Source organism: Cavia porcellus, unplaced genomic scaffold (assembly GCF_034190915.1).
Source record: "Cavia porcellus strain 051 isolate PalLab524CR breed Dunkin Hartley unplaced genomic scaffold, mCavPor4.1 scaffold_15, whole genome shotgun sequence".
In the NCBI taxonomy this organism is placed as follows: domain Eukaryota; kingdom Metazoa; phylum Chordata; class Mammalia; order Rodentia; family Caviidae; genus Cavia; species Cavia porcellus.
In genome coordinates, this window is record NW_026947498.1 from 43,604,759 (window position 1) to 43,629,222 (window position 24,464).

Below are 24,464 nucleotides of genomic sequence, written 5' to 3' on the forward strand. Positions count from 1 at the left end.
GTAGAAAAGAACAGGACCCAAGTAAGTCCAAAATCCATCAAGGCAATCATTAAGTTCTATAGTACCAGGTCCAGCATTCAGGATAATCTGTAGGAAGATGTGAACTCCAAAGAGCTTGGGGGAGCACTGCCAAAGGTTGTACCTCCCTTAGCTTACCTCTTAGGCCTGCTTTGCTCACTCTGCACCTCTTCTCAGACAACCCACATTCCTAATTTCTCCAGTTTTCTGGATTCTCCATTGCACATTTGGTTTCACACTCACATAGTTACACACTGCCCTCTAAGAAGTATACTGCCTAGCTTAGAAAGCTTTCTGAAATCTGGGTGGAAACCTTCCTGTTCTTATAACTCTTGCATTCTGCATGCATTTAAAACCAGCACCACCCGAATGATGCCAAATCTGCCACAAGCTTGACTAATATCCAGGCTTCCCTCTTTCTGGGTTATAGTGGTTGAGTGCCTGAATCACTAAGTATTATGAACCCAATCCCAAGAACCAAATTCTCTAAGCCACTCCCATTGTGGAACATGGTGCTCTGGGGCCTTCTTTTCAAAGCACAGTCTTCCATCTTTGCAACACTGAGGCTGCAAAGGCTAGAGTTCCATTGGTTCTTATGATCTCTTTAGGCCATCTTTTCTGTTGCCTTGTTCACTGTCAAAAACCACATTCTCCTCTGCTCTGTCTTTGCAGCCTGAAGGTTTGCTGGAGCTGGTCAAACTCAAAATGTATTAGATCATTCTGCTGGGCCCTGGGCTCTTGAGTCTCAACATAAGTCTGGCTAAAAGCTCCCAACAGTAGCCATCCACTGCCTCAACAATAGACACCTTAAAATTTCATTGACTAGATTAATTAGTCCACTTCCCTTAATTGCAGTTGCAGGCAGTCTACGGACACAAGCAAAATGCAGACAAACTTTGTGCCAAAGTATAACATACATGATTTGGAGTCCAACAACCAATACAGTCCTTGTTTCTAATGAAACCTCCTGAGCCTGGTCTTTACTGGTTGCATTTCTCTTATTCTGATCTTCTGAGCTCTGATCAGAATCTAGCATGAATTTCATTTTATAGCACCCTAGGGCTGCTTTTACAACTGGCATCTCTAAACCTTCCTAAAATTCTCTTCCACAGGCTGCTTCCACAGGCTTCTAAACCATATCACCAGGTAATATTGTAGCAATGACCCCATTCCTGGTACACAATCTATCTTTTTGTTGTTGTTGTTGTTGAGAAAAAATACCCAATACCTAGTGTTAATGGAAGAAAGGGATATTTCAGCTCACAGTTTATAGAGGTTTCAGTCCATAGTTGTTTGACTTCAAGGAGCAGTAATATAGTAAAGGGCCATCACAGAAAAGAAACTGTCCAAGGCATTGCAGACAAGAAGCAACCACAGCAGGAGGGGGCAGCCTGCCTCTCTCCCGTATCACTTTTATGCCACGTGCCTTTAGGGCGGTATAATCCACACCCACACCAAGAACCTGTGCTAAACCAGCAGTGAACTAATTTAGTAATCACATATGCTAAATCCTAGCATCACACACCTTAGAACTAGCCACCTCCAGTAGCCCCTCCTATGACTGCATGAGGCTTTGGGGAAACATCTAGATACATCTCATATATACAAGCCATAACCTAAATACTTACTTTCCTAATCAGGAAGAAAATGATTAAATTATCGGTCATGGATTCAGAATCGGTGGTCAACTTAACGCCAGCTGGATTACATCAGCATGCCATTGAGCAAAGATGCTCCACCTGAGGAAATTTGCCAGGATAAATTGGTGTAGAAGAAGGGAGGTGTTGAGGGTTGAGGCATTAAGGAGGCATTGTGGGTTCTTCTGTGAGTTGCTGTCTGAGCTGTTGGTTCTCCTGGAGAAGCTTTGGTCCTCACATCAAGCACTGCTTCCTGGCTCCGGAGGGGAAGACATGTGCTTCTTGGTCTCCAGGATGAACTCGTCACGCTGCTTCCTGGCATGTACCCAACTGTGCTTCGGGGCCTCCGAGTTGCTAAGGATGGCTGTGGTGCCTTTCAGGATAGCCCTGGTCTTTGTTGTGAGAGTGACTTCTGGGCTCCAGCATAGAATCCTCATCCCACTAGCACAGCTCCTTCATCTTGCCAGCACAGACTTTCTGGCTTCCACCACTGACCCTTGGGTCTTCTCTGCACAGATCCGTAAAAGAGACTGGCATGAGTCCTTGTGGGCTCTGGACCTCCAGTTGGCCTCCATGGGAGGCATTGTTCTGAGCTCTGGGCTTTTATCTGGACTCACGTGGGACATTGCTGTGGGGCTTAGGCTCTTGACTAAATAATCTATATCTTTGGTGTTGCGGATAGATTTCCTGCATTTTTCTGTGTTAACTCCCAATGACCATTCTAAAAATAGTATTATAAACTCCATGTCCTGAACCTAATTGTTCTCTGTGTACAACCCCTGACCTACAACATTATCATATAACTATACCCATAACTACACCCATAATTATCATATAACTATACCCATTATAATACAGTTAAAAAGGAGATAGATTAATTTCTTGAAACCACTACAAAACTTATTATCAAGTTTAAATATTAAAAAGAAAGTTAAATGCAGTATATATTATATAAACTCATTTATTTTAAAAATTTATAAAATGATTAATTTTGTATCTTTATATATAAACATACATGTCATATGAAAACATCTGAGAAAGCATATATCAAATTAATAACAGTAAGGGGCTGCGATTACATGAGTGATAAAAGGTAATTTTCATTGTTCTAAATTGTTTAAATATTAATAAGAATAGTTGGTACATTGCAATCTAATATAAATTATAATCATTATTCTTACATCTGTGGGGAGTCTTTGAAAGGTTTTAAGCAGGGAAATCGCATGAGCATAATTGCATTTTAGGAATATCTTTCTGCAAAATAAATATAAAAAGTATTGGTGGGAAATTGACTTAGAGACAGGGAAGTCAATAGAAAAGATGACAGTAACTCATATTTAAAAATAAGAGGGGGAGTTAAGTAAGGCTCTGCATTGCAATGAGGATAGGCCAAAAAGAAAAAGATGATTTTAAAAATGATATTTACTACCTAGAACTCATGAGACACACTCCCTGGGATAAGAATGTGATTACATGGGAGGAATCTAAACGAACTTCAGGTTTTCAATGTAGCAATTAGTCCACTGGCCCAGTCCATTTACTAAGATGAGAAAAACAGGTGTGTGTAGGGGAAGGAAATGAGTTGATGAGAAGTGTGATTCTTGACCTCAATAATCTAAGGAACTTGGGTGTTTAATGGAGAGTTATCTCAGAAGACTTTCTGTCAGAACATTTTGTTCCTTGAAAACTGTTCATTTCATTAAAGAAAGGGTCAGTGGCAAATAAGCTTCATCCAAGGTTTCTATAAAACTTCCAGGGATTTCTAAATTACATACCCACACAATGTTCGGTGGGTTTTCCTTTGAGTAATCCAGAGAGCAGCTACATTTGCCAGTCATAGATATTTGGTCCTCATAGGAGACAAAGTTTCAGAGTCATGCAGTTTCCCTCCCACCTACTTTCCATTCCACCCACCATGCAGTCAGGCCAACTGATATCCAGCTGCAAACAGAGCTGTGAGAAATATTTTCATCAAAATGGTCCAAGTGTAAATTGACATATAAATCTTGACAAGCTTGTTTTCTTTGTTGTCAGCAATATTTTTTGTCCCCAAGTTGAACTCAAGGTTATAGAACTAAGAGAAAGAAGGGTTCAATTCAGCCAAACTACTTGTTTTTGTAAGTTCAAACCATACTTCAATATATAGAACCTGTTTTACTCTTGAGAGATTAAAATAAAATCACATTCTCATGTAAAATTCTGACATTAAATTTAGATTCATGAGATGGGATGCTTGCCTTTAGTAATTAGAAGTCGTGCTTGTCAATAGTTTAAAGGTTTATAGTAAGTCATGGGAGAAAATACAAGATTTGCTCACTTATTCATTAGTTTTCCAGTGCTAATGATCAGTAAATGAGATGACACGAAATTGGCCAGCATGGAAATTTTAGCCTAACTGTGGAGTTACGATAGCCAAGAACATGGTAATATGAGAGCACATCTTAAGGGCACCAGTATTGGTAGAAGAAAAACAATATAGAAGATCGATAGTTTCTTTTCACAGCACTTAATATTTCATTGAAAATAAAATCATTGCAATCATAGATTTTGAAATAAGTGAAATGGAATACAAAACTGCAAAGAAAAAATTTGATTAACATAAAAAATAGAGAAATACAGACAGATATGTTTCTTTTATTTTGAAAAACAACATAAAAAGAAGAAATGATACAGAATCTCAAAAAAAAGTAGAAAATTAACACACTAATATATTACATATAGTTACCTTAGAAATAGTTGTTCAGGTTACAAGATTTAGCATAAAAATGATCGAACAATCAAACAGTAAAGCACAAACTGTTTTTTTGTGTGAACTAACAGATTAGTAGTATAGCTATCGATCTTGTATATCTATGTATATACATGTATAGTTATATATGGATATCTATATGTAGATATAATCTTTTCCCTTCTTTCTTCTCTCCTTTCCCCTATCCCAGTTGTTCTTTCCTTTTGAGCACTTTCTTTCCCTTTCATTATCACAATATCTACTGTGTATTTTGGATCTCTTTATTTCAAGTTTTTTTTAACACTTGGGAGACAATATGATCTTTACAAATGTGAGTTTAATTTATTTCACTTATGACTATGGTCTTAAGTTGCCTCCGTTTACCTATAAAAGCCTCAAGATACTCCTTCTTTATAGTAGAGTAATATTCCATTGTATAAAAATACACACCTTTTTATCCATTTCACAGTTGATGGGCATTTGGGTATATATATACTTTTCCTTTACCCATTCTTCCTTTCCCTCATCATATTTTGTCCCTTCCCTTGAATAATTTCTTCCCAAATCACACTATCTAATGTATACATATTTTTTTACTTTAAAGAGAAGGAAGAAAAAACAGAAAAGTCAAGATGCAAACAAACCTCAAAAACAACTAAAGCAAAATAACAACAACAAAAAATAATAGTTGTATAGGTTTTCAAAATAAGATAATAGTAATTTAACAATGGGTATTATACTGCATGTTGATATCTGCAAGATAGTTGCTCAAGTCACCAGAAAAAAGAATCAAACTAAACAGTAAAATGAGACAAAACACTCAATTTCAAAAACAAGGCAGAAAGGAATCCCCCCACACACAGTTGCCACAATGAACTCTGAAATCCTCCAAACCACAAAAGCCTAGACCACGAGAACCAGGCAGCAAAGTCAACCAAACAACAAAGGCTCAGGCTCTTCCTTTCACCCCAGTTGCTGAGTCCTCCAAATCAGCCAAGTGCTTACATGGTGGTGGGGGGTGCTCTTCTAGTTTCCCAGCCTGCATCTAAGCTGGTTCATAGGAGGTTTGTCCTCTTGTTGAGTAAGTCTCCTCCCAAACCCCATGGTGGCCCTGGTTCATGGGAGCAGACAAATATGTTTCTTTAATAAAATCTTATTCAAGGTAGAACATGAAATTTTCTCTTTAACAGTGAAAGACCACAAGTCATTGATTTGTGAGAATTCTTTTCCTTTCTTTTTCTTTCATTCACTGAACATCTAAACTGCAGGCAGTGAGCTAAGCTTTGGACACACATTAATGAATTAAATTTTTTTCTCTAACTTGATAGAACTGACAAAAATATGTGCCAAATTTATATGCCCTTTTCTTCCAAAGAAGTCAGAGTCCTGGCTCTCCAGGAGTCACTGCCTGTCAAGTATTTTCAACCAGGGTGTCAGGCACTTGTGTCATGATCACTTAAGAATTTTATAGCCAGCTATCCACTTCTTATACTAAAAAATACAAAATATTTCCAAATGTTTTCATGTAAAAGTTGTCAGCATTTATCTACTAATTATCATTCTTAATCTTGTCTGTCTCATATATTTTCTTTACTAAAAGAGGAAAAAATAGAATAATATCTGTGCTATGTTACCATGTGACTATATTTTGTTCGTTCATTTTGTAATAGGACAGACAGTGAACAGTTAAGACATGAGGTAGCATCTTGACTGGTGATAGACTGAAACAAATGCCTGGATAGAATCAGAACAATGGTTTAGAGCAGCCAAAATAACAGCCACAAAGTCTGCTTCAAATTCCAGGTATGAGAGAATGTCATCATAAAGTATTAAAGAGGAGGAATGTTAAAAGTGGACAAATCAAGCTACCATCTTAGAAATAGAATCCTTTATGAGTAGAAAAATATCCCAAATAACAGTACTTTAAAAAATGATTTGTTTAGGGGCTGGGGATTTAGCTCAGTGGCATAAGCGCCTGTCTTGCAAGCGTGTGGTCTTAAGTTCGATCCCCGGGGATGATTAAAAGGAAAAAAAAAAGATTTTTTTCACCCATCAGCATCACCCAGAAGTAAGCAAGTCCTGCCGATAGCATGGTGTTATGATTTTCAAAGACCCAGGTTTTGTCTATGAGTAGAGCAGCCATCTTTAGCACACTGCCCAAGATGGTTGTCTAAATTTCATGCTTCAAGAAGAAGAAAGAAAGACATATGGTCACACTTTTCTCCTTTTCTGGACACTTAATCATATAGCCTCACCTAGATACATAAGGAGTTGGAAATTATCTGTCTTTATTCTGTCCAACCATGAACTGGCTTACTACTGAAGATTGTAAAACAAAGATGAAAACTGGTAGTGAAAGGCCACTGTCCATTTCTGCCACCACAGTCAGATCGTGATTAGAGATATGGGACTTGCCTTAGTCATCAAGTATTCATTGAGACTGTTCCTCCTGTGGGAGCCCGTCATATACTTTAGGGCAGATACACTCTTTAAAATATGGTTTCACATTGCATATTTTCAATTAGTGGAGATTATTCATAATTTATTTTCTGTAAGACATACATTATAAATCAAAAAAAATCTCAGAGAAATAAAACATTTTATCTCTAAGAGTAAATTTCTGAAAAAAAGAATGTTTCACGTGTTTTCATTGTATAAGATTGAGTTAGAAGTTTTAAACAAACGCATTCGCACATCTATATGCAACCATTTTTCTTTGATCTACACATATCATTAATCTGTCTACTCTTCATTATGTCTTGACAAGCATATTCTACTACACAGAACTTATCTTTATTATTTTCTGTAGATCGTTTGCTTGAGTCTTGCTAAATCTATACTTAAATGCCAACTGTCCAGGATTTTTTTCTATATCCAGAGTTTGTGATTACACTTTAAACAATGATATTGTCACTTTCCTGAAAATATTTTTAGTCACTGGCACTCAGTGCTGGGAAAATGTGACTTGAAAAACAAGTTTAAATGAGGCTTTCTAATTAGGCCACACTCCTATTTTTTATCAACCCTGCACCCAAGTTTCCCTGGAGTTATATACACCCAATTAAAGAGCATTCAAACTGAGATCTATATGCCTTTGAGTATGAATGGATAACTCTCAGTAATTGAGTTTGATCCAACTGCTCATTCAGCTGAGGTGAATTAAGTCTTCTAGGGCACTAGAGTACCATTTAGTAAATTACCTTATCCAGCACACTAAATTTGCCTCACATGGGTGAACAGCTTCCTTCCAGGGAGTAGTTTCATCTTCTCAGTTTTCTGCTGGCCCAATCTTATTGATGTTACGGGATGATTCATGTGACACAGTGTTTACCCGCAGTGTCAGACGCCAGGACTACACAACAGTGTGCTGCACTGAGAGCACAGGTGCCAGTAGGTAAAGGGTAAACAACAAAGCTGATTGTTTGAATGTTTCTGTAAACCCAACAGAAAGTAAAATGCAGCACTATTCTCTAAACTCTGAGACTGTAAAAATTGGTGATGAATTCACCATCATATAGTAAAATAATTTGGCCATGTTGGAAGATTAGTAAACAAGCATTTTTAAAAAAAATCTTTAATAAAACAATATGTACATAAAATGAGCCTATTTAAATAGCAATAAAATTGAATGTAATACTTAGCAGAAAGCTCTCATTTTTTACTTGTAAATATAAGTGTTCTTTTCATTTTAATTCAGTCCTATTTCCATAGCTCTTAAAACCTCAGACATTTATTGGCTCTTCTTTTGAAAACTAACATCAAGAGCATAAAATAGTTTTTGTGGTGTCATAATTTGTTAAATAATGCTTTGTAAGTGGCTGGGTACCCAAACAGGCCTCACAGAAAGAAAATGTGGCATCTGCTTCCAAAGAGTTTCCTTTCCACATGCATCATGACGAAAGTTGACACTGCTCTCACACTGTCACAATGTCACAGAAGCTATAATCCGTCATTCCTAGCAGAATAATTTAGTGATTTACCCAATTCACACCCATGTAGTAAAAGGCACGCATACTAAGTGAATCGATAATGTATTGGAAAGTACAAGATCTGAAATCACTGTAGAGCCTACTCTAAAGAATACATTGATAGAGGCATTTTCACTGGTGAGATATGACCCACTAGCTCTTTTCATTTACTTTTTTGTTAGAAAAATCTTTGAGTCTCTTATAACAATATTCTCAGGGAATAGGATGTACTTAGACCCTAATTTTGAAATCAGTCTAATGGCTTTTCAAGGATAACCTCATGGTAAACAGAGTTGAAAATGGCCTCACAGCAAGAGACTGGAAGGTGGTAAATGGAGATATTATTTCAGGCAGTCTCAACATGTCATTAATGCGGCTTAGGCAAAATAAAAATCAGGTTTCTGTGAATCTGTTTCCATTTTCTCCTTTTTTTATCAAGAATGAGACTTACCTCAAATGAGATCCGAAAGTTAAATTAATATAAAGCTTGATAGTACTAAGCATAAAAAAGGAATAGACTCAATAAAAATTTAAAAATGCATTACACTATACAATATCTGACTTTTTTCAAGCCCATTTCACATTTATGATCTTATTTAGAAACAGAGCACCACACACCGTTATTACTTTCCTCCAAAGCTATATCCCATAGAGAGTTGCTGACTCATACCTGGAGAACAGAGCCACAGTGAATACAGAGGCAGTCTCCCTTTCGCAGACTAGCATCTTTAGCTACATCCCTCACTTTTTCTCTCAAATCAAGAATGCTTACTGCTCTAACTTCAAAATTTTCTTTCTCTCTGTGCCTTAAATCCGTAAGTGAAAGAGCACATCTGCAGAATCTGAGAGAAGTGCAGGGGAGTATAAGAATGGACGTCTCTTGCCTGTTTTTATACCTGTGTGTTTGTCTTGGAATGAGAGGAAGATAGAGCTAGGGAGCATGTCTTCACCTGTAATAACAGTTTAAGGGCTCTAATGGTTTTTTGACCAGATCCCTAAAGCAACCACACCGAACTGTGACTTCATCTTTACAAAGTAATACCAAGCAACTATGGCATCATCACAAATAAGGAAAACCAGATATACTTATAATCCCTATTTTTCAAAGTTACCATCACATAACTGAGGGAGAGGAAAGAGGAGAAAGGGCAGGAAGTGCTGGGGGAAAGAGGGATGAGCGGGATGAAAGGAGCTGTTTGGAAACTGACAATGAAACCATCTTAAAAGATGGAGATTTTTTGTTTTTTGTTTGTTTTTACTACTAGTAATAAAAGCCTTTGACCACATGAACAAGTAACCTTATTTTTTTTTTCTTTTTCAAAAATACATAATTTCTATACAACTGTCCTTACAAACAAGTTTTATATTGTGGTATCTATCTTATGCCTAAAATTTTAAAAGGAAAATTACCAGATCTTTCTTTGTGTCCACCTGTCTGAGTGGGCTTCTGTACTTGTCTGAATATTTCTATCTTACATCTACAAAGTATAAAAATGCCCTAAAATAATTCAACTTAAATTGTCTTAGAGATAAATGATTATTTGTGTGAATTAAATATACCCAAAGCTGCTAGAAACATAGAAACTAACACAAATACTTTCCAAATTTACCTGACTAAGGTAAATAAAAATAATTCAACTTAAATTGTCTTAGAGATAAATGATTATTTGTGTGAATTAAATATACCCAAAGCTGCTAGAAACATAGAAACTAACACAAATACTTTCCAAATTTACCTGACTAAGGTAAATCTTTAATAAATCAGATTACTTCAATACTGTTGCTGTCTTCTGGATTATGAGCAAAATACCCGTGTGTTTAACTATAGGTTCTTGTTCAGGTAAAAACTGGCACACATTCTAGAAAAGATGTCAACAGGAAAATAAGGAAAAAATAGCTAGCTTTGTCTAACGTTTCATGAAATTTTCAGAAGTAATACAAGCATAATTGTTAAAAACAAGTAAATAAAGGCCAGGTGCTCAGTGGCATAAGCGCCTGCCTGGCAAGCGTGAGGTCGTGAGTTCAATCCCTGGTACCAAAAAATAAACAAGTAAATAAGATGTAAGTGAAATAAAACTTTTTAAGTACACATTTTATAAAGAAAAAAATGAAATTCCCATAATAATTGACCCCTTTAGCAGTATACCATGCCAACTTCTGTTGCAGATAAAAATATGAAGAAATTCTGGTAAGATGTGGCATAAATAGAAATACCTATACTACAATGAAAAATGTATTAAAGGGAGATGCACCAAAGAAAGGTGAATCACGGGCCTTACTCTTGTATTTTTAAAATGCTATCTTAAGTAACTGTCTTCATTCTGTACTATTTTCTGCATGTTACTAAACTGAGGACCAAGGCTCAGGGAGTTTGAGTAGCACAATCATGCAGCAAACTGTGGCACAGGGAAGTTTACTTGCTGACTCCTGGTTCCAGAATCTGTTTTCTTCCTGGAGGGAAATTTTTGCTTTGCTGCCAGGAAAGATGATTCCAAGAGGTAAAACTGCAGGCCTCTTGGATGAGGTGGCATTAGACAAGGGTATTTAGTACAAATCAGGCCAAGATGGAATGTTCTCTTTCTGTGCCAGAAGAGGTGAACAACATATTCAAATAACATTACATCTTTTAGTATGTTCAGAGTAAAGTGTGAAAGATTTTGAATCAATTTCTATGTCATGGGTTTGTGCACAATAGTTCTTAGTAGGGAGATACTGAAAATGTATAAATGAGAAATGACATAATCTGAACTGCGAGGACTCGCCGAGGTTCCAGCAAAGTGTTTACACTATGCATGAAGGCAAGAGGAGCATGGAAAGAACTTCCACATACTTACCTTAAGCAGAATGTGGCTACCTGGAAAAGGTGTGTGTCTTAGCTTCCCCCACACCACCAGTCACAGTCTCACCACGGCTCACAGGTTTTCACTTCAGACTTGAAGTCACTTTAGGGCCTTGCTGAATCTCACTCTCTTGTTGGTTGGTCTCAGTATTTTTAAGGTTAATTGTGTAGCTTGGTGGTTTTTTAGACCAATCAGATATTCAGTGTTATAATTATTAAATCAAATTATCCTGTCATTTTATTCACATCATATAAGTGCCAAATAAACACCATTCTGACCCAGAAAAGCTAACAACAACTTGAATTTGAATCTTTCAGTCCTAAGGGAGAAATATTTGGCAAATGTTAATACATTTATTTGTGCATAATGCTGCCAAAGGTGTTATCTATGCCAAGGGTGTTATATATCAGTATATCTGTGAGTAAAACTAAATCCTGAACATTCTCTTTTAAATTTTGTGTAATAGGCAGCAAGTGATCTATACAACAATAGAATACATTCTGGTAGTAAATCACTAGTTGGTTTGTAGGATCCTTTGAAAAGTTCCTAGGAGCTAGATGGAACCTGCCTCCTGACATCTTTATCAAGTGTGCTAAAGGTGCAAACCTCAATTTAATAATGTAACAGATATACCCACAATTCATTAATAGTAAATAAATAGCACAGTTTGGCTATGAAGTGCATAGATCTAGCTCTCATACATATTAATAAATATTTCACAACAGCTCCTTAGCTGACTCCAGGCCACCTAAGGTATGAAAGTATTTTGAAATGAAAATTGATTCCAAAAAGAAACAGCTGGGTAGTAATATACCAATCAGGGCACCCCAAAAAGGCACTTGGAAGGACATGATTTTCAAATTCCATTCACTCCTTCACTATGTCTTAGACCAAAGAACTTCAGAAATTTAGTATCTTTAAAATTTTAACCTCTTCATAAGCATTAAAATTGGAAATTCAAAAATTCCATTAAATTTAATTTTTTTTCCATTTTGAGAGTAGAGTATCCTTAGTTTTAAAAGCTTAAACTCAGAAATTTGTCTTTTATTTATACAAAGCCAAACTACCTTTGGACTATTTACATATAGATGATTTTAATTCAGCTTGATAAATACTATTTTGATCTATCATGTGCAAATTTTGAGACTAGGCTTTTAGAGGAGATTAAAACATGTAGGATTTGACCTATTAAGAGTTCACAGCCTGGTAGGAAAGATAAATGTGAAAGCCAAAGTCACCGACCAGCTGCCCACAGGCTGAATTCATCGAAGAAGTGGTTGTTACTTGATTTCTATGATACTCGTTGAATTCCTTGTCTTTAGTCAGAAATTTTACCCTTCATTTAAACTGAATTCTTTGTCATCACCCTGATATACTTATTTGTTGCAACTGGCAGGCCCCTACGGGCATTTTAATTTGGCACAATTAAATTGGGAAAAACACTGTATTTATGGTAGTGTTCTACCTCTCTTGTAGTATCTGAGATCATTTAGAGGCATAGAAGAGAGATCAAAGAGTGAGTTCTGCCCAAGGGCCTTCCAAATAGAGGGAACAGGACAGGGGTAGGGTAACATGAAATGTTAGAATAAATTTATGATTTAAGGAGAAGAAGAAATGAAGAATATTACCCTCTACTTATTGGACACTAACAGCTGACCACTGTGTATGCTTCCCATTTGACTCAAAATAAATCAATACATATTATTAGCACCTGGGGCTGGGGATTTAGTTCGGTGGCATAAGTGCCTGCCTTGCAAGCCCGTGGTTGTGAGTTCGTCCCCAGTACCGATAAAAAAAAAAAAAAAAATGTATTTTTAGCACCTGAGTTAGTAAATGGTAGTTAGAATTCCAAATCCTATGTGGCCTCAAACCTAGGCATTTCCACTGTTGAGCCACTAGGTTTGCTATGTGCTAACTGATTGCAAATTTATTCAGGACGCTTACAGGTAACATTCTATGTCTCACTGAACACAAACATAGTAAAACCTGGGCATAATTCCCAGGGGAGAAAATAACAGGCTTCATTCAACTGGAAAAAAAATATGCAAACAAACTTTTTGAACATTTAAGGAAATGGGGAAGTTCTAGTACAAGCTCTTCATTTTACAATACAGGAAATTTAAAATACCTGCTTTTAAGCACTCAAAGAACTCCTATTTTTAATATAAGTTGAAGTATATTTTTAAATAAAGATCTTGGTCAGCTTCAAAATATTTTAAATGTTCTTGTTAATGCTATAATTTAAAAAAATTATAAGATAATTTTATCATACAAGCTAGAGACGTTAAAAGTAACTCAAGAAACATGACAAACTTATTTTTAAAAGCACTGAAAAATAATACAAAAATTGCCCTTTTTGCTTCAATACTTCTGTTATGACCTATTGAACAATAACTGGATGAGAAATCTATAAAACTTACACTGCAGTAAGTTGAAGGACTAAAGAAAGAAGTAAACAATAAAACAATACTGCTTACATGACTCTTAATTGTATTTGGTGCTAAAGAATCAGGATTGAGTTTATTCAACTGAACAAAAAACACTAGTTTAATTGTAGGGGTGTTTATGAGAACTTAGAAAATAGACAAAATTCTGTGACTGTATCTTTGGCTTAGCTTACACGTTTTTGTGTGTGAAAACAATAGTATCACCTATTTTTATAGTAGATTTCAATAAAATATTAATTATCTTTATACTAGAAATGTGTATCATGGGTAAGAAGAGTAAATTAAACCCAGTAAATGGATAAAAGGATAAATGAATGAGTACATTATAGTTTTCACATTTTAAACTAATTGAAAATTGTCTTCCTTCTAGCCAAGTTCCTATTGGCCTAAGAAGCAATTGAACAGGCAAGTACTTCCTTAGATCTTAGCAAGATATTTGCCTAAGGAAGAATTTGTCACTTTCATTTAATCATTCCCACATCCACTTTTTCAACTTGCATTTATTGAAACACTAGTTATTGCATTCTCTGATCACAGTCAGAGCTTGTGATCACAGTGGTCTGATCCAGTTCGAGGAGACCACACTGGATTTCCAACCAGCCCCACTCAAGCAGCACAAAGAGGTAGAAATCCTTTCTATTCCAAATAGAGCAGGTTAGTCATTCCTACATTGCACTTTATCAGTTAAAGTGACTCAAGAGAAATGTCTGCATGAAGTAAAAGTTGCATCCTTCCAGTATTTATAGAAAAATGTCTCTTCTTGCTGTCCTTGGTCTTCTTCCTTGCAATGTAAACGTTTTTATTTTCTGTATTGGGGATTGCATTCAGCTCCCTCACACTGCACTATACCCTTAGCCTTTTCCTTAGTTTTTTGTTTTTGAGATAGGATCTCACTAAATTGGCCAGACTGGCCTCAAATTTGAAATCCTCCTGCCTCAGCTGGCTGGCATGACGGGTGTGTGCTACCATGCCAGGGCACAATATACACTAATAAGTCTACAGTTTCATCCACCATCACAGAAAACTAACAAGCTTTTGATTAAACTAAGGAGTTTATGAATACCTTCTTTTCTAGTGTAGGAGAGAATGTATAGTGCTATAAATTATGATTGTAACTGAGAGAAGAGCTAGGCATGCAGGAGAGGAAATACAACTTATATAAGGAGTGAAGGGAAAAATACAGTCTGATGAAGGACAGAAATGAAATTATGAAATTAGAGAGGGGCAACATCTTTGGAGGTTCAAAAGAGACCATTCCTCTGGGAAAGCAGTCTTTGGCACAGTATTTGGTTTAACAAACTACATTATCTTAACTTTTTGAAGTTACTCTTACCAGAAGTATCATGATTCATCAATAACACAGTTACGGAGTGGTTTGTGCGTGTCAGATGCTGAGCTCAGTACAGCAAACTCAAAGATGAGGAAAGGATCTCTCCTGTGAATGCATGCAGACTCGGTCCTCTGCTCCCAGATTTCTGGTCATGCCCTATCAGCCAACATTTTTCAGCCAAACTATCTATTGCATAGATAACAATTATCTGTAAGCCACACACACACACACACACACACACACACACACACACACATATGTGTATGTTTTTAAATAGAACAATACAAAAAATATGAATTGAAATATTTTAAAATACTATTCACACACATTAATTATGGTACAAAATTTAATAACTCGAGATCTGATTGTAAGTTTAGCTTATTTTGATAATTATAAAACTACACTATATACCACAACATACTAAAAATGCTGCATATTTTTGGCTGGATGTATTATGAGACAGTGAAATTCTTACTTTTAATACTGTTCCCAGTGATTTTTTGTGGCCTCCTGTTTTTAGATCTGATTATATCATCCTTGATTTTCACATATTTTTAACTTCATATAGACTTTTCATATTCTCTTTGTTCATTTGGGTCTTTATTATACATTTTCTAATGTAAAACATATTAAAATTTATATATAATATATCTAAGGTTGAGAACTACTGTGTAAGGAGTAATGTGGTCTAGGATCACTATCTTGGGTCAATAAAATCCAAGTTTTGTTCTGTCAAAGTTCTTGAAAAAATCATTTACTTTATCTATACTTCAGCATTTTATTGTTTTAATTGTTCAAACAAACAATCCCCAAAATCTAATTACACAGCTCTGACAAAAGTATTTGCAAAACTTTCTGAGGATAAATGGTACTGTCAGTGTATTTTATTTATAATTTATGTGGACTAGGATGGTATTATATATGTATTTTAGATTTCCTATTCTAAATGTTATTCAGTTAACTTATGTTTCCATTGTATACATGTATTCCATTGTATAGATCGCAATGGCTATTGCAAAGTGCAGCTAATGAAAACAATGTGAAGAATCCATACCTAATTTTAAAAGTTAAAGTTATAGAATATTGAATCTTATTATTCAACTTTTGACATCAGAATTATTGATACAAAAGATTTGTGTAAAAGGGAGGAGTGGAAAGAAGAATTGGAAAATTTCATCAATTTTTATTTCTATGTCCTACATAAAAAAAGTTATTTGTAAAAACTAGGGCTGTTAAGTAAGTTATGATCATTTGATTTAATTTGTTCCTCATAAACAGCCCTATAAAGTAGGATCTGCTATAGTTTTCATTCTACAAAAGAGGAAATTGAAGCACAGAGAATCAAGTTACCTTTTACACAAATTCTTAGCAATACCTAATTTCCATTGTAAAGTTACTTTAAAGAGATTGCTACAATATAAAGTAAATGCAGGATATTGTTTTGTTGTGCCAAATGTACTTTAATTACTTGAAAACTACTTACTCTTCAGGCCATTAATCTTCTATTAATTTATCAAGCAGATATAAAGATAGGCTCATATTCTCATTGTATGAACAATTGAACAGCAAACTTTTTTTAATGATTCTTTACTCTTGTACAATATTTTTCAGTGAGTGATATTAGCATTTGGAGAAAGAATTCACCTTTCAGCATGTGGCAACACCTGCAACCTTCTACCAACTACATGCCAGTAACTCATTTTGCCAATCCTAGTGTGTGGTGCTTTTTTCTGAGGCAGGGTCTCACTATGTAGTGCAGGCCGGTCTTCAGCTTGCTTAAGTAGCCCAGGCTGGCCTCAAACTCATGAGATCATGAAATCCTCCTGACTCAACCTCCTGAGAGTTTTCATTACAAGCATGTGCCACCACCATGCTAGGCAGTGATGCTTTAAAGGTGAAAGTATCACCAAAATTGAGTATCTTTGTACTAATGAAAGAGCCTCAACCATCAACAAATTGGGAACCCAAGTATTGAAGCTAATAAATTCTTAACTAAGAAATATTTGTTCTGCTGCATGTAATTGAAAACAAAATACACATGGAAATTCACATTTCTTATGTCGTAGACACGAGACATCATTTAGTTTAATTTAGTTATTGATTAATAAACGCTACAAATAAAAGTATTAACCAGAGTCAGAAATTGGGGCAATTTAGCAAGCCAGACTAAAAAATATTTCCTATCGATTCCTAAAATTTAAATTCTCTTGGGTTAAGAAATGAGAGTTCCAACAATAAAAAATTTCATTTCTTCCTGATTGAATTGTGAACACGTAGCACTGCAGTGCTTTGTGCTCTCTCTACTGGTGTGACTGACCTTCAGGCGAAAGTGATGAGGCGCCATCATCACATAATGCAGTGCCTCAGCTGAACATCTGTTCATGTACAGCAGTGTTTCTGTTTTGTTTTATTTTCAGCTTTTAAAACATGGTAGTTCCTTAAGAAATATTCACCACAATAAATGATAGACCTATTTAGCCATGATAGAGACATATAACAAAGCCATTATGAATGATATAGCAAACTGCTATTAAATAAGACAGCCTGTCACATCAACAAAAACAGTAATCAGTGTAATTATAGCAATAAAATAATATTTGTATTCAGTTCCTTTCAAGGAGTTAAAATAACACATATTTTTGTAAGTTAGCAGTTTTGGTGATATAAACAAAGTTAGCAAAAACAGATTTAAAAAAATTTAAATATATAGCATGTTATTATTACTTGGAGTCACTGCCATACATACCTTCTTTCTTCAAATTTCCTTGAAAACCATTTCATTCTTGTCACTTTTTCTTTGCATGACTAAGTCATTATTTTTCTTTAAAATACAGTATTTTTGAACAAAGCTTTTAATACTTGATTTTAATAAGTCTATAATCAGCTAAAATTGCATTATTTTAGGTTTTCACAGCCATTTCTTGTAGTTATTGTAGTAGAATCTCCATAGTTCTTTTTCTTATTTGTGTGAAAGGTACATCTTTTGTAAAACTTTTGTGGTATGGATGACTCAATGCAGGGCTTTTGCTCTGAGCTACATGCCCAGGTGTTTTTAATTTTTTTGTTTTGTGCAGTCTGGTTAAATTGTTAAATTGCCCAACCTAGGCTTGAACTTGAAATCCTCCTCTGTCAGACTTGCAGAGTTCTGGGATCACATGTAGGTACCACCATGCCCAACTTCTCTCTAAATTTAAATAAGAATGGCATGTAATCAGTGGCTTTTTTTTTTTAACCAACAACTTTCTCCATAAAAGTCATGTACATAAAGTGCGGCATAGTCATTCCTGACCCAAATTCAAAGTCATCTTCAATTGAAACATACATTTAATGGCACATCTGTTTCCAGAAATAGAGTGAAGTCTCCTCACAAACAATACTTGATAAATCTGAATGTGAAACGAGTCTCATTCCAGAATAAATGTGTGATGGTGTTCATTCTGATGGGCACTCAAGAGCACTCAAATGAGATGGAGCCTTCACAACCCTCTCTGTAACGTGCTTTTGGTTACTTTGTGGTTTCACCTTACACTGCCATCTCAGTGACCAGTGCTGCTCATCTGCTGATACTGTGTCCATATTTAAACTTTCTTCTCAGTGGATTTAGCGTCTTTCAAGTCATTGAGGATCTGGATTGTAATGTTACTTTTCCAAAGGGCACATATCAAATTCATACTCAGAGAATATTATTCTCTCAAGTAGGAATTGCCTATTTATTTTTACTCTACAGTTAGGAAAAGTTTGTCATTGGAGTTAGACAACTATGTGACATTACTTTTATCCTTCAGGTCGTCTCTAAAGTGTTTTTCAGATCTGATATATTTTTATTGTAAGATTAATTATATAATTTTATGGATAAAATGTAAACTTTTTTTGATTCACAGTAGCCTTCTAAAAAAAAGCATGTGGTTCTACTTTTGCAAACTCTCATGTGTTTTCCCTAAAAGAAAATGCAACAAAGGAAGAATTCTCTAATTATCTCATACTTGTTACAAAAATATATGTAATTACCACACGCGTGAAAGTATCCCTCATTTTGGGCACTAATACTAATTTACCTAAAGCAAAGCAGTTCTTTTGGTACAGCATAGACTTCAGATTCTGTCATGGCTATTTTCTGTATGTTTATAGCTCATGTGGGCAAATATACAATATAAAGAGTTTTCTTTATGTCTACTGCCTCGTTCTATAACATGACTTTATTCTGAATGTACATCTAATAATTTTATCTTAGCATTCTGATGTTTCTTTAGCCTTTTAACTTGTAATTATTTGAAAGCTTTCTTCTCAAGAAATTAGAATAACTTTATATTTTTATGATTTAAAAAATGCATCCCATTTCTTTAACTTTCGAGCTTCCTTATAAAGTTTGATGTCTTTGTTGACTGTAAGTTTTATTCCAGCTAAATGATGATCAACAACTTTTCAATATAGACCACTTTGATTAATGTCAATTTTTATCTCTTAAAAGGATCTTTCCCGGCCATTGGGGTGGAGACGTTTTGCCCCAGCTTCCTGAGGGCAGGGTTTTTAAGTAGCATCCAGGCCCCGCATCCAGTGCCAGGGGGAGGATCTTTGCCCCCCAGGATTCCTGCTGGTAGGTACTCCTGGTGAAGTTTTTTGATGCATATAAAATAGAAAAACTATGTTAGACTTAAAAACAAAATGAGTACAAAATACAAAAATAAATACTTCTAAAATGTGTTTTGAGAAGAAATGCAAGTAACTTTTTGTAATTCAGAACCCACATTTATGACACCTACTGCAAAATGGCATACAGGAAGTAGAAAGACAATCAAGGCACCAGGTATTCAATTAGCAAACACCGATCTACTGGGAAATTGGTGCATAAGAACCAGAGATTCAGATCTTTAATTTGTAACCCAAGAATAAAGCAATGGTGTTTAAGCCACTTTACCAGTTGGAATTGGCCGAAAAATAGAATTAAAAACTAAGTGTTCATGACAGAGAGAATAGTTCCATATTTCAGTGAGTGTATAGAGATCTAATTAAAGTTCCGTTTCACTAAAGAAAAATGATTTGAAGAAAAGCCAGAAAGTAGCAAATTTAGAAGAAATTTTTGAGAAGGAAAATTAATGTGCAGAACTCTATAAAGAACCAATTTGACCAAAGGCATTACATAAATTATAGAATATTGAGCATTTTAAATTGTAATTTCAAAGTTCAGTAAAACACATTATGTGTTATGGTCTGAGTATAATTATAAATTGTTTATTCCTGTCATTTAGTAAAATATTCAGCTGCTTTCCTCCATTATATCTAAAGGAAGGATACAAGTCAAACTGAAACTTTGTAAGTGTCTTAAAAAATAAGACTCTAAGCTAGGGATTTAGCTCAATGGGACAAGTGCCTGCCAGGCAAACAGAAAGTCATGAGTTCAATCACTGGTACACATACAAAAAAAGAAAAGGCTACAGTGTTGGTTCTTAAAGTTTTTTTGTCATGACTCTTACATTTTTTATCATAATAATGTTACATGTTATGTTAGTGACATCAATGTTTTCAAGAAAGCTGCTCAGCCAGCAATGGCATTAAAATAGTTGAAACGACTGTGACGTCCAATAAAAATAAAACCTCAATATGCACATTGTTTGGTTTTATTAGAATAATTATGCAACAAACTCTGAGATTATTATAATTTTTTGCCTTTCAATTATGCTTGTCTATTGCCAACATAAAAGAATTAACTATAAATACTCTTTGATGTCATTTGGTTTTATAGTTGAATAATTTAGCCAGGTGGTTAGAGGGTTTATGGCCAATAATGCCCATGATAAGAATAAGAAAATTATGTAAATCAAAATATTAATGATTTTAATTCCAATGAGTGGTATGTGACATTTTGCTTCCTGGAATCAGAAATAGTGTGGTATCAACTGCATAAGAAGTTTTTGCTGTTATTGCTGCTGCTGTTCCTGCTGTTGTTACAAAGGTTGGAGAGAAAAATGTGTATAGGCTGAGCTCTCAAAACTACCCATGATATAAAAATGTTTCTTTCATATACATAGTTGATTTTTCAGAGATTGGAATTAAGATGAACAGATGATGTACAGTTTAATGGCTTCCCTTTTAATGACAAATCTGGTAAATTTAGATATGTTTGGCAGAAATAATACAATAAAGTTTAGTTGTGATTGGAATTATTCAATATTACTGGTAAAATAAAGTAAAATAAACTGTAATTTTGCCACTGAGTATAATGGAAGGAAGATGATCTTTCCACAACACTAACATAGAAACAACTTTCCAGAGAGGAACCTTAAAGAATACTCTAGCACTATTCTTCTGGGCTTTAACCCAAATTTGCCTCTAGCTTTTATAGGAGAAAAAAAAAACTGTTCAGTTTTCATGACTTACATACAAATCAGGTGTCATAAAATTGCTTCATAAAAAAATTTATAGCTCTAAACCTATTCCTATTCCTTCAAACTGAAATCAACTCAACTCACTTTTCCTAGCTTACACCATTTTGATAAGTGATCCCTGTATACTTGTCACTTTTCAATAGGGAATGCTATAATTTCAAACTTAATTCTCATCCTCTCCTATGCAACTGTAACTTATTTCCCAAGAATTTCCTTTATAATTTTGTGTGAAGAGAAATGATACAGTAATCATAAAGAATTTTTATTATTTCAAAAGTTTTAACAACCTGAAATATATTTTCAGCATCTAACTTCCAAATGAATGCCACTTCAAGCTTAGACTATCAATGTGAGGACAGATCCCCGTATGCCTAACACTGTGACACTTTAGATAGTTGGCTGAAGGTTGCATTGCTCTGGATGGCAATTAATTTACTTTCCACCAATTGATTATATGTCACAGTACTTTGAAGGTCTCATAATATATTTCCCATGTTATTCAAGGCATTACCAAGCCTGTCTGAGTGATGATGTTAATGTAGTACCCAGTTACTTAAGTTAATCAAATTTAAATGAGATGCATGACTATGTCTTATATGAGATAGTTCCTTTGCTTCATGTCACAATGTGCTATCAAAAAAGCAATTATTTCCATGGTACTTACTTTTATATTAATTTTGATGACAAACTAATCACTGAATCGTGAAATCTAGAGAGCAGACAAACCTAAATCAGTCTTTATAGCGAATAGTCAATTGTCTATAAATATTTCACTTCTAGAAAATTTATAGTAAAATGTTATTATGCATAGTCTCAAATGGAGAAAAAACTAGGAAGTATTAGCTGAAAGTTGAATGCCAAGGAACAAACAGTATGTGAGTTACGTAAGTTCTAAAAATTCAATATTAAACTTCTCCCTAGTATTTCTTTTGTGATTAATCTTGGTACTTTTTGGTAAAGATGATGTTTTCTGAAGCAACATCTCTGTATACCATCCTGCACTTTAAACACTATGCTACAACAGCTATTTTGACATCTTTATCTAAGATTTTCTCCATCATATGACTTGTGGTAGGTTCAAAGAGAAGGGCAAAGGCAGAGTAAAACTCCCTGTCTCATTCCTCTGAGTCAAGAGGCCACATGGAGATTTGAAGGCTAGACTTGCATTCACTGAGTATATAATTAATGATGTTTAATATTATTTATTTACTCTCTGGGAATAGATTTTGATGAGGCTTAAACTCAAAAAGATGAACTTTTCCTAACCTTACTTCTCTCCCCTGATTAGCCATGCTAAAAAATAGAATCATAATCCAGTTTTCTATATACAACTAGACCATTTCTATAGCAAATGACTTACAATTATCAGTCAATATTAAAATGTCTAAAAAGTCTATTAACAATGATTATCGCTGGGGATTTAGCTCAGTGGCATAAGCACTTGCCCTGCAAGCAGGCGGTCATGAGTTCGATCCCTGGTACCGCTAAAAATGAAAAAGACAAAAAAAAAAAAAAAAAAAAAAAAAAAACAATGATTATCAATACACTCCATATTTCATGTGAAATACTGTCTGCTAAGGGGTCAGGGCAAACTTTCCTTGTACTATTATCTAATCACATCATTTTTTTCAGAAAGCATATGGTTTAGGTATTGGAAATAGACCAGGAATGATAAATTTGAATCTGCAGAAAGTCTAGGATCATGTAAATATATTACATTATGAGGTTTTTGATGCATATAGAGAATTAGAGAAAAGAAGTAACACAAATATTTATGACTAGGTGGCAGATTTTGAAGGAATAAGAGTAAGTTAAAGCGCATTGGCATAAACTCAGCAGTGAAAAAGTATACATTTTAAATACAGTCACTGTACTTCAGAAGAATCAAAATAAACTATTTAATTACTTCATATTTTTAGATATCCTAGAAAGTCAGTAGCTTTATTTTTGATTCACAGTGTAATATTTTAAATCACTTATAACAAAGCAACTTCTAGTAGCTATAATTCTTCCAATGATGACTACTCCTTGAATATGCAGCATATACAAAAATTTGCCTTACGTTTACCAAATATTATTATAATAATTAAAACTCTATATAACATGACGAGGTGGGTAAGTTCTTTAAGAAACTTCTTCAAGAGGAAAAAAATCCTTTTTATTTTATTAACAGGTGCATATATTTTACATTTTGTAGTTGAGGATCTTGCCCATTACCCCAGATGAAGTATATATGAATATGTTTATATGTACCTAATTTAAACCAAGAGCTAATTATGAAAGGAATTAGAAAATGTAGACTAACTATGCAAAGTAAAATCATGAATAAATCATATAAAATATACTGCAGTAAAGAGAAATTCCTTCATCTGGATTGCTAACTGCTAGTTTCTTTACTCTTTAGCATTTGCATGATTTTAACCCCCACTGCAGTCCCTACTCAATACCAGCTGCAACCTCTTTGCAGGGAACTAGCCTCTAAAGTTCTTGCAGCTGCAGCTTAGAAAGAAAGCCTGCAGAATGTCAAATATTAAAATAAAAAATGTATGGCGGGACTTTCAAGCACGTCTGGGCAAGAGATCAAGATCGCTGGTATTTCAGGAGTGGCAATAGACACAGAGAAGATAGGGTCATTGACAGAATAATGAGCAGAAGAACATACTTAGGCAGCTGACGCACAAGGATGATCTGACCAGTTCTTGTAATTCTAGTCACAAGAAACTAAACAGCCCTTTAAAATATTTGCAACCTTGTTAGTGCTAGAGGGTCATTTTTAAAAACCTACTTAGGATATATTCTACAATGCATACAAAGGGAGCTAAGTCAGATTTTCATCAATATGACAAGCTATCCAAGAAAATCAGTATAAAGGAGGAAAGGTTCATTGTGGTTAATGATTTCAAAGGTTTTGGGCTATAGTCACTTGGTTCCACTGCTTTTAGGCCTGCAGTGAGGTAGAAATATCAAGGCAGAAGGGTGTGGGTGGGGGAAAGCTGCTCATTTTATGGCAGCCAGTAGAAGAGAAAGACACCCTGTGTTAGAAGGCTTCCTCCTTCTCCACTTGATTCCATCCTGCTGTCCCTCCCACCATCCTACTGGATGGGAAAAAATGG

General features: G+C 35.0%; 1 protein-coding gene across 9 annotated transcripts in view; it reads left to right on the top strand.

The window, feature by feature from the left end:
- The window catches only part of Epha6 (EPH receptor A6), an 806,211-nt gene that overhangs the window by 618,016 nt on the left and 163,731 nt on the right, over positions 1 to 24,464 (top strand). For 7 of the 9 annotated variants that reach the window (XM_063224791.1, XM_063224792.1, XM_063224796.1 and 4 more), the window contains one exon: positions 19,437 to 19,562. The exons of the other annotated variants lie outside the window; for them this stretch is intronic. In XM_063224791.1, the coding sequence (XP_063080861.1) occupies positions 19,437 to 19,562 (126 nt within the window). The remainder of the gene's footprint in view (positions 1 to 19,436; positions 19,563 to 24,464) is intronic. 9 annotated transcript variants of the gene reach the window in all.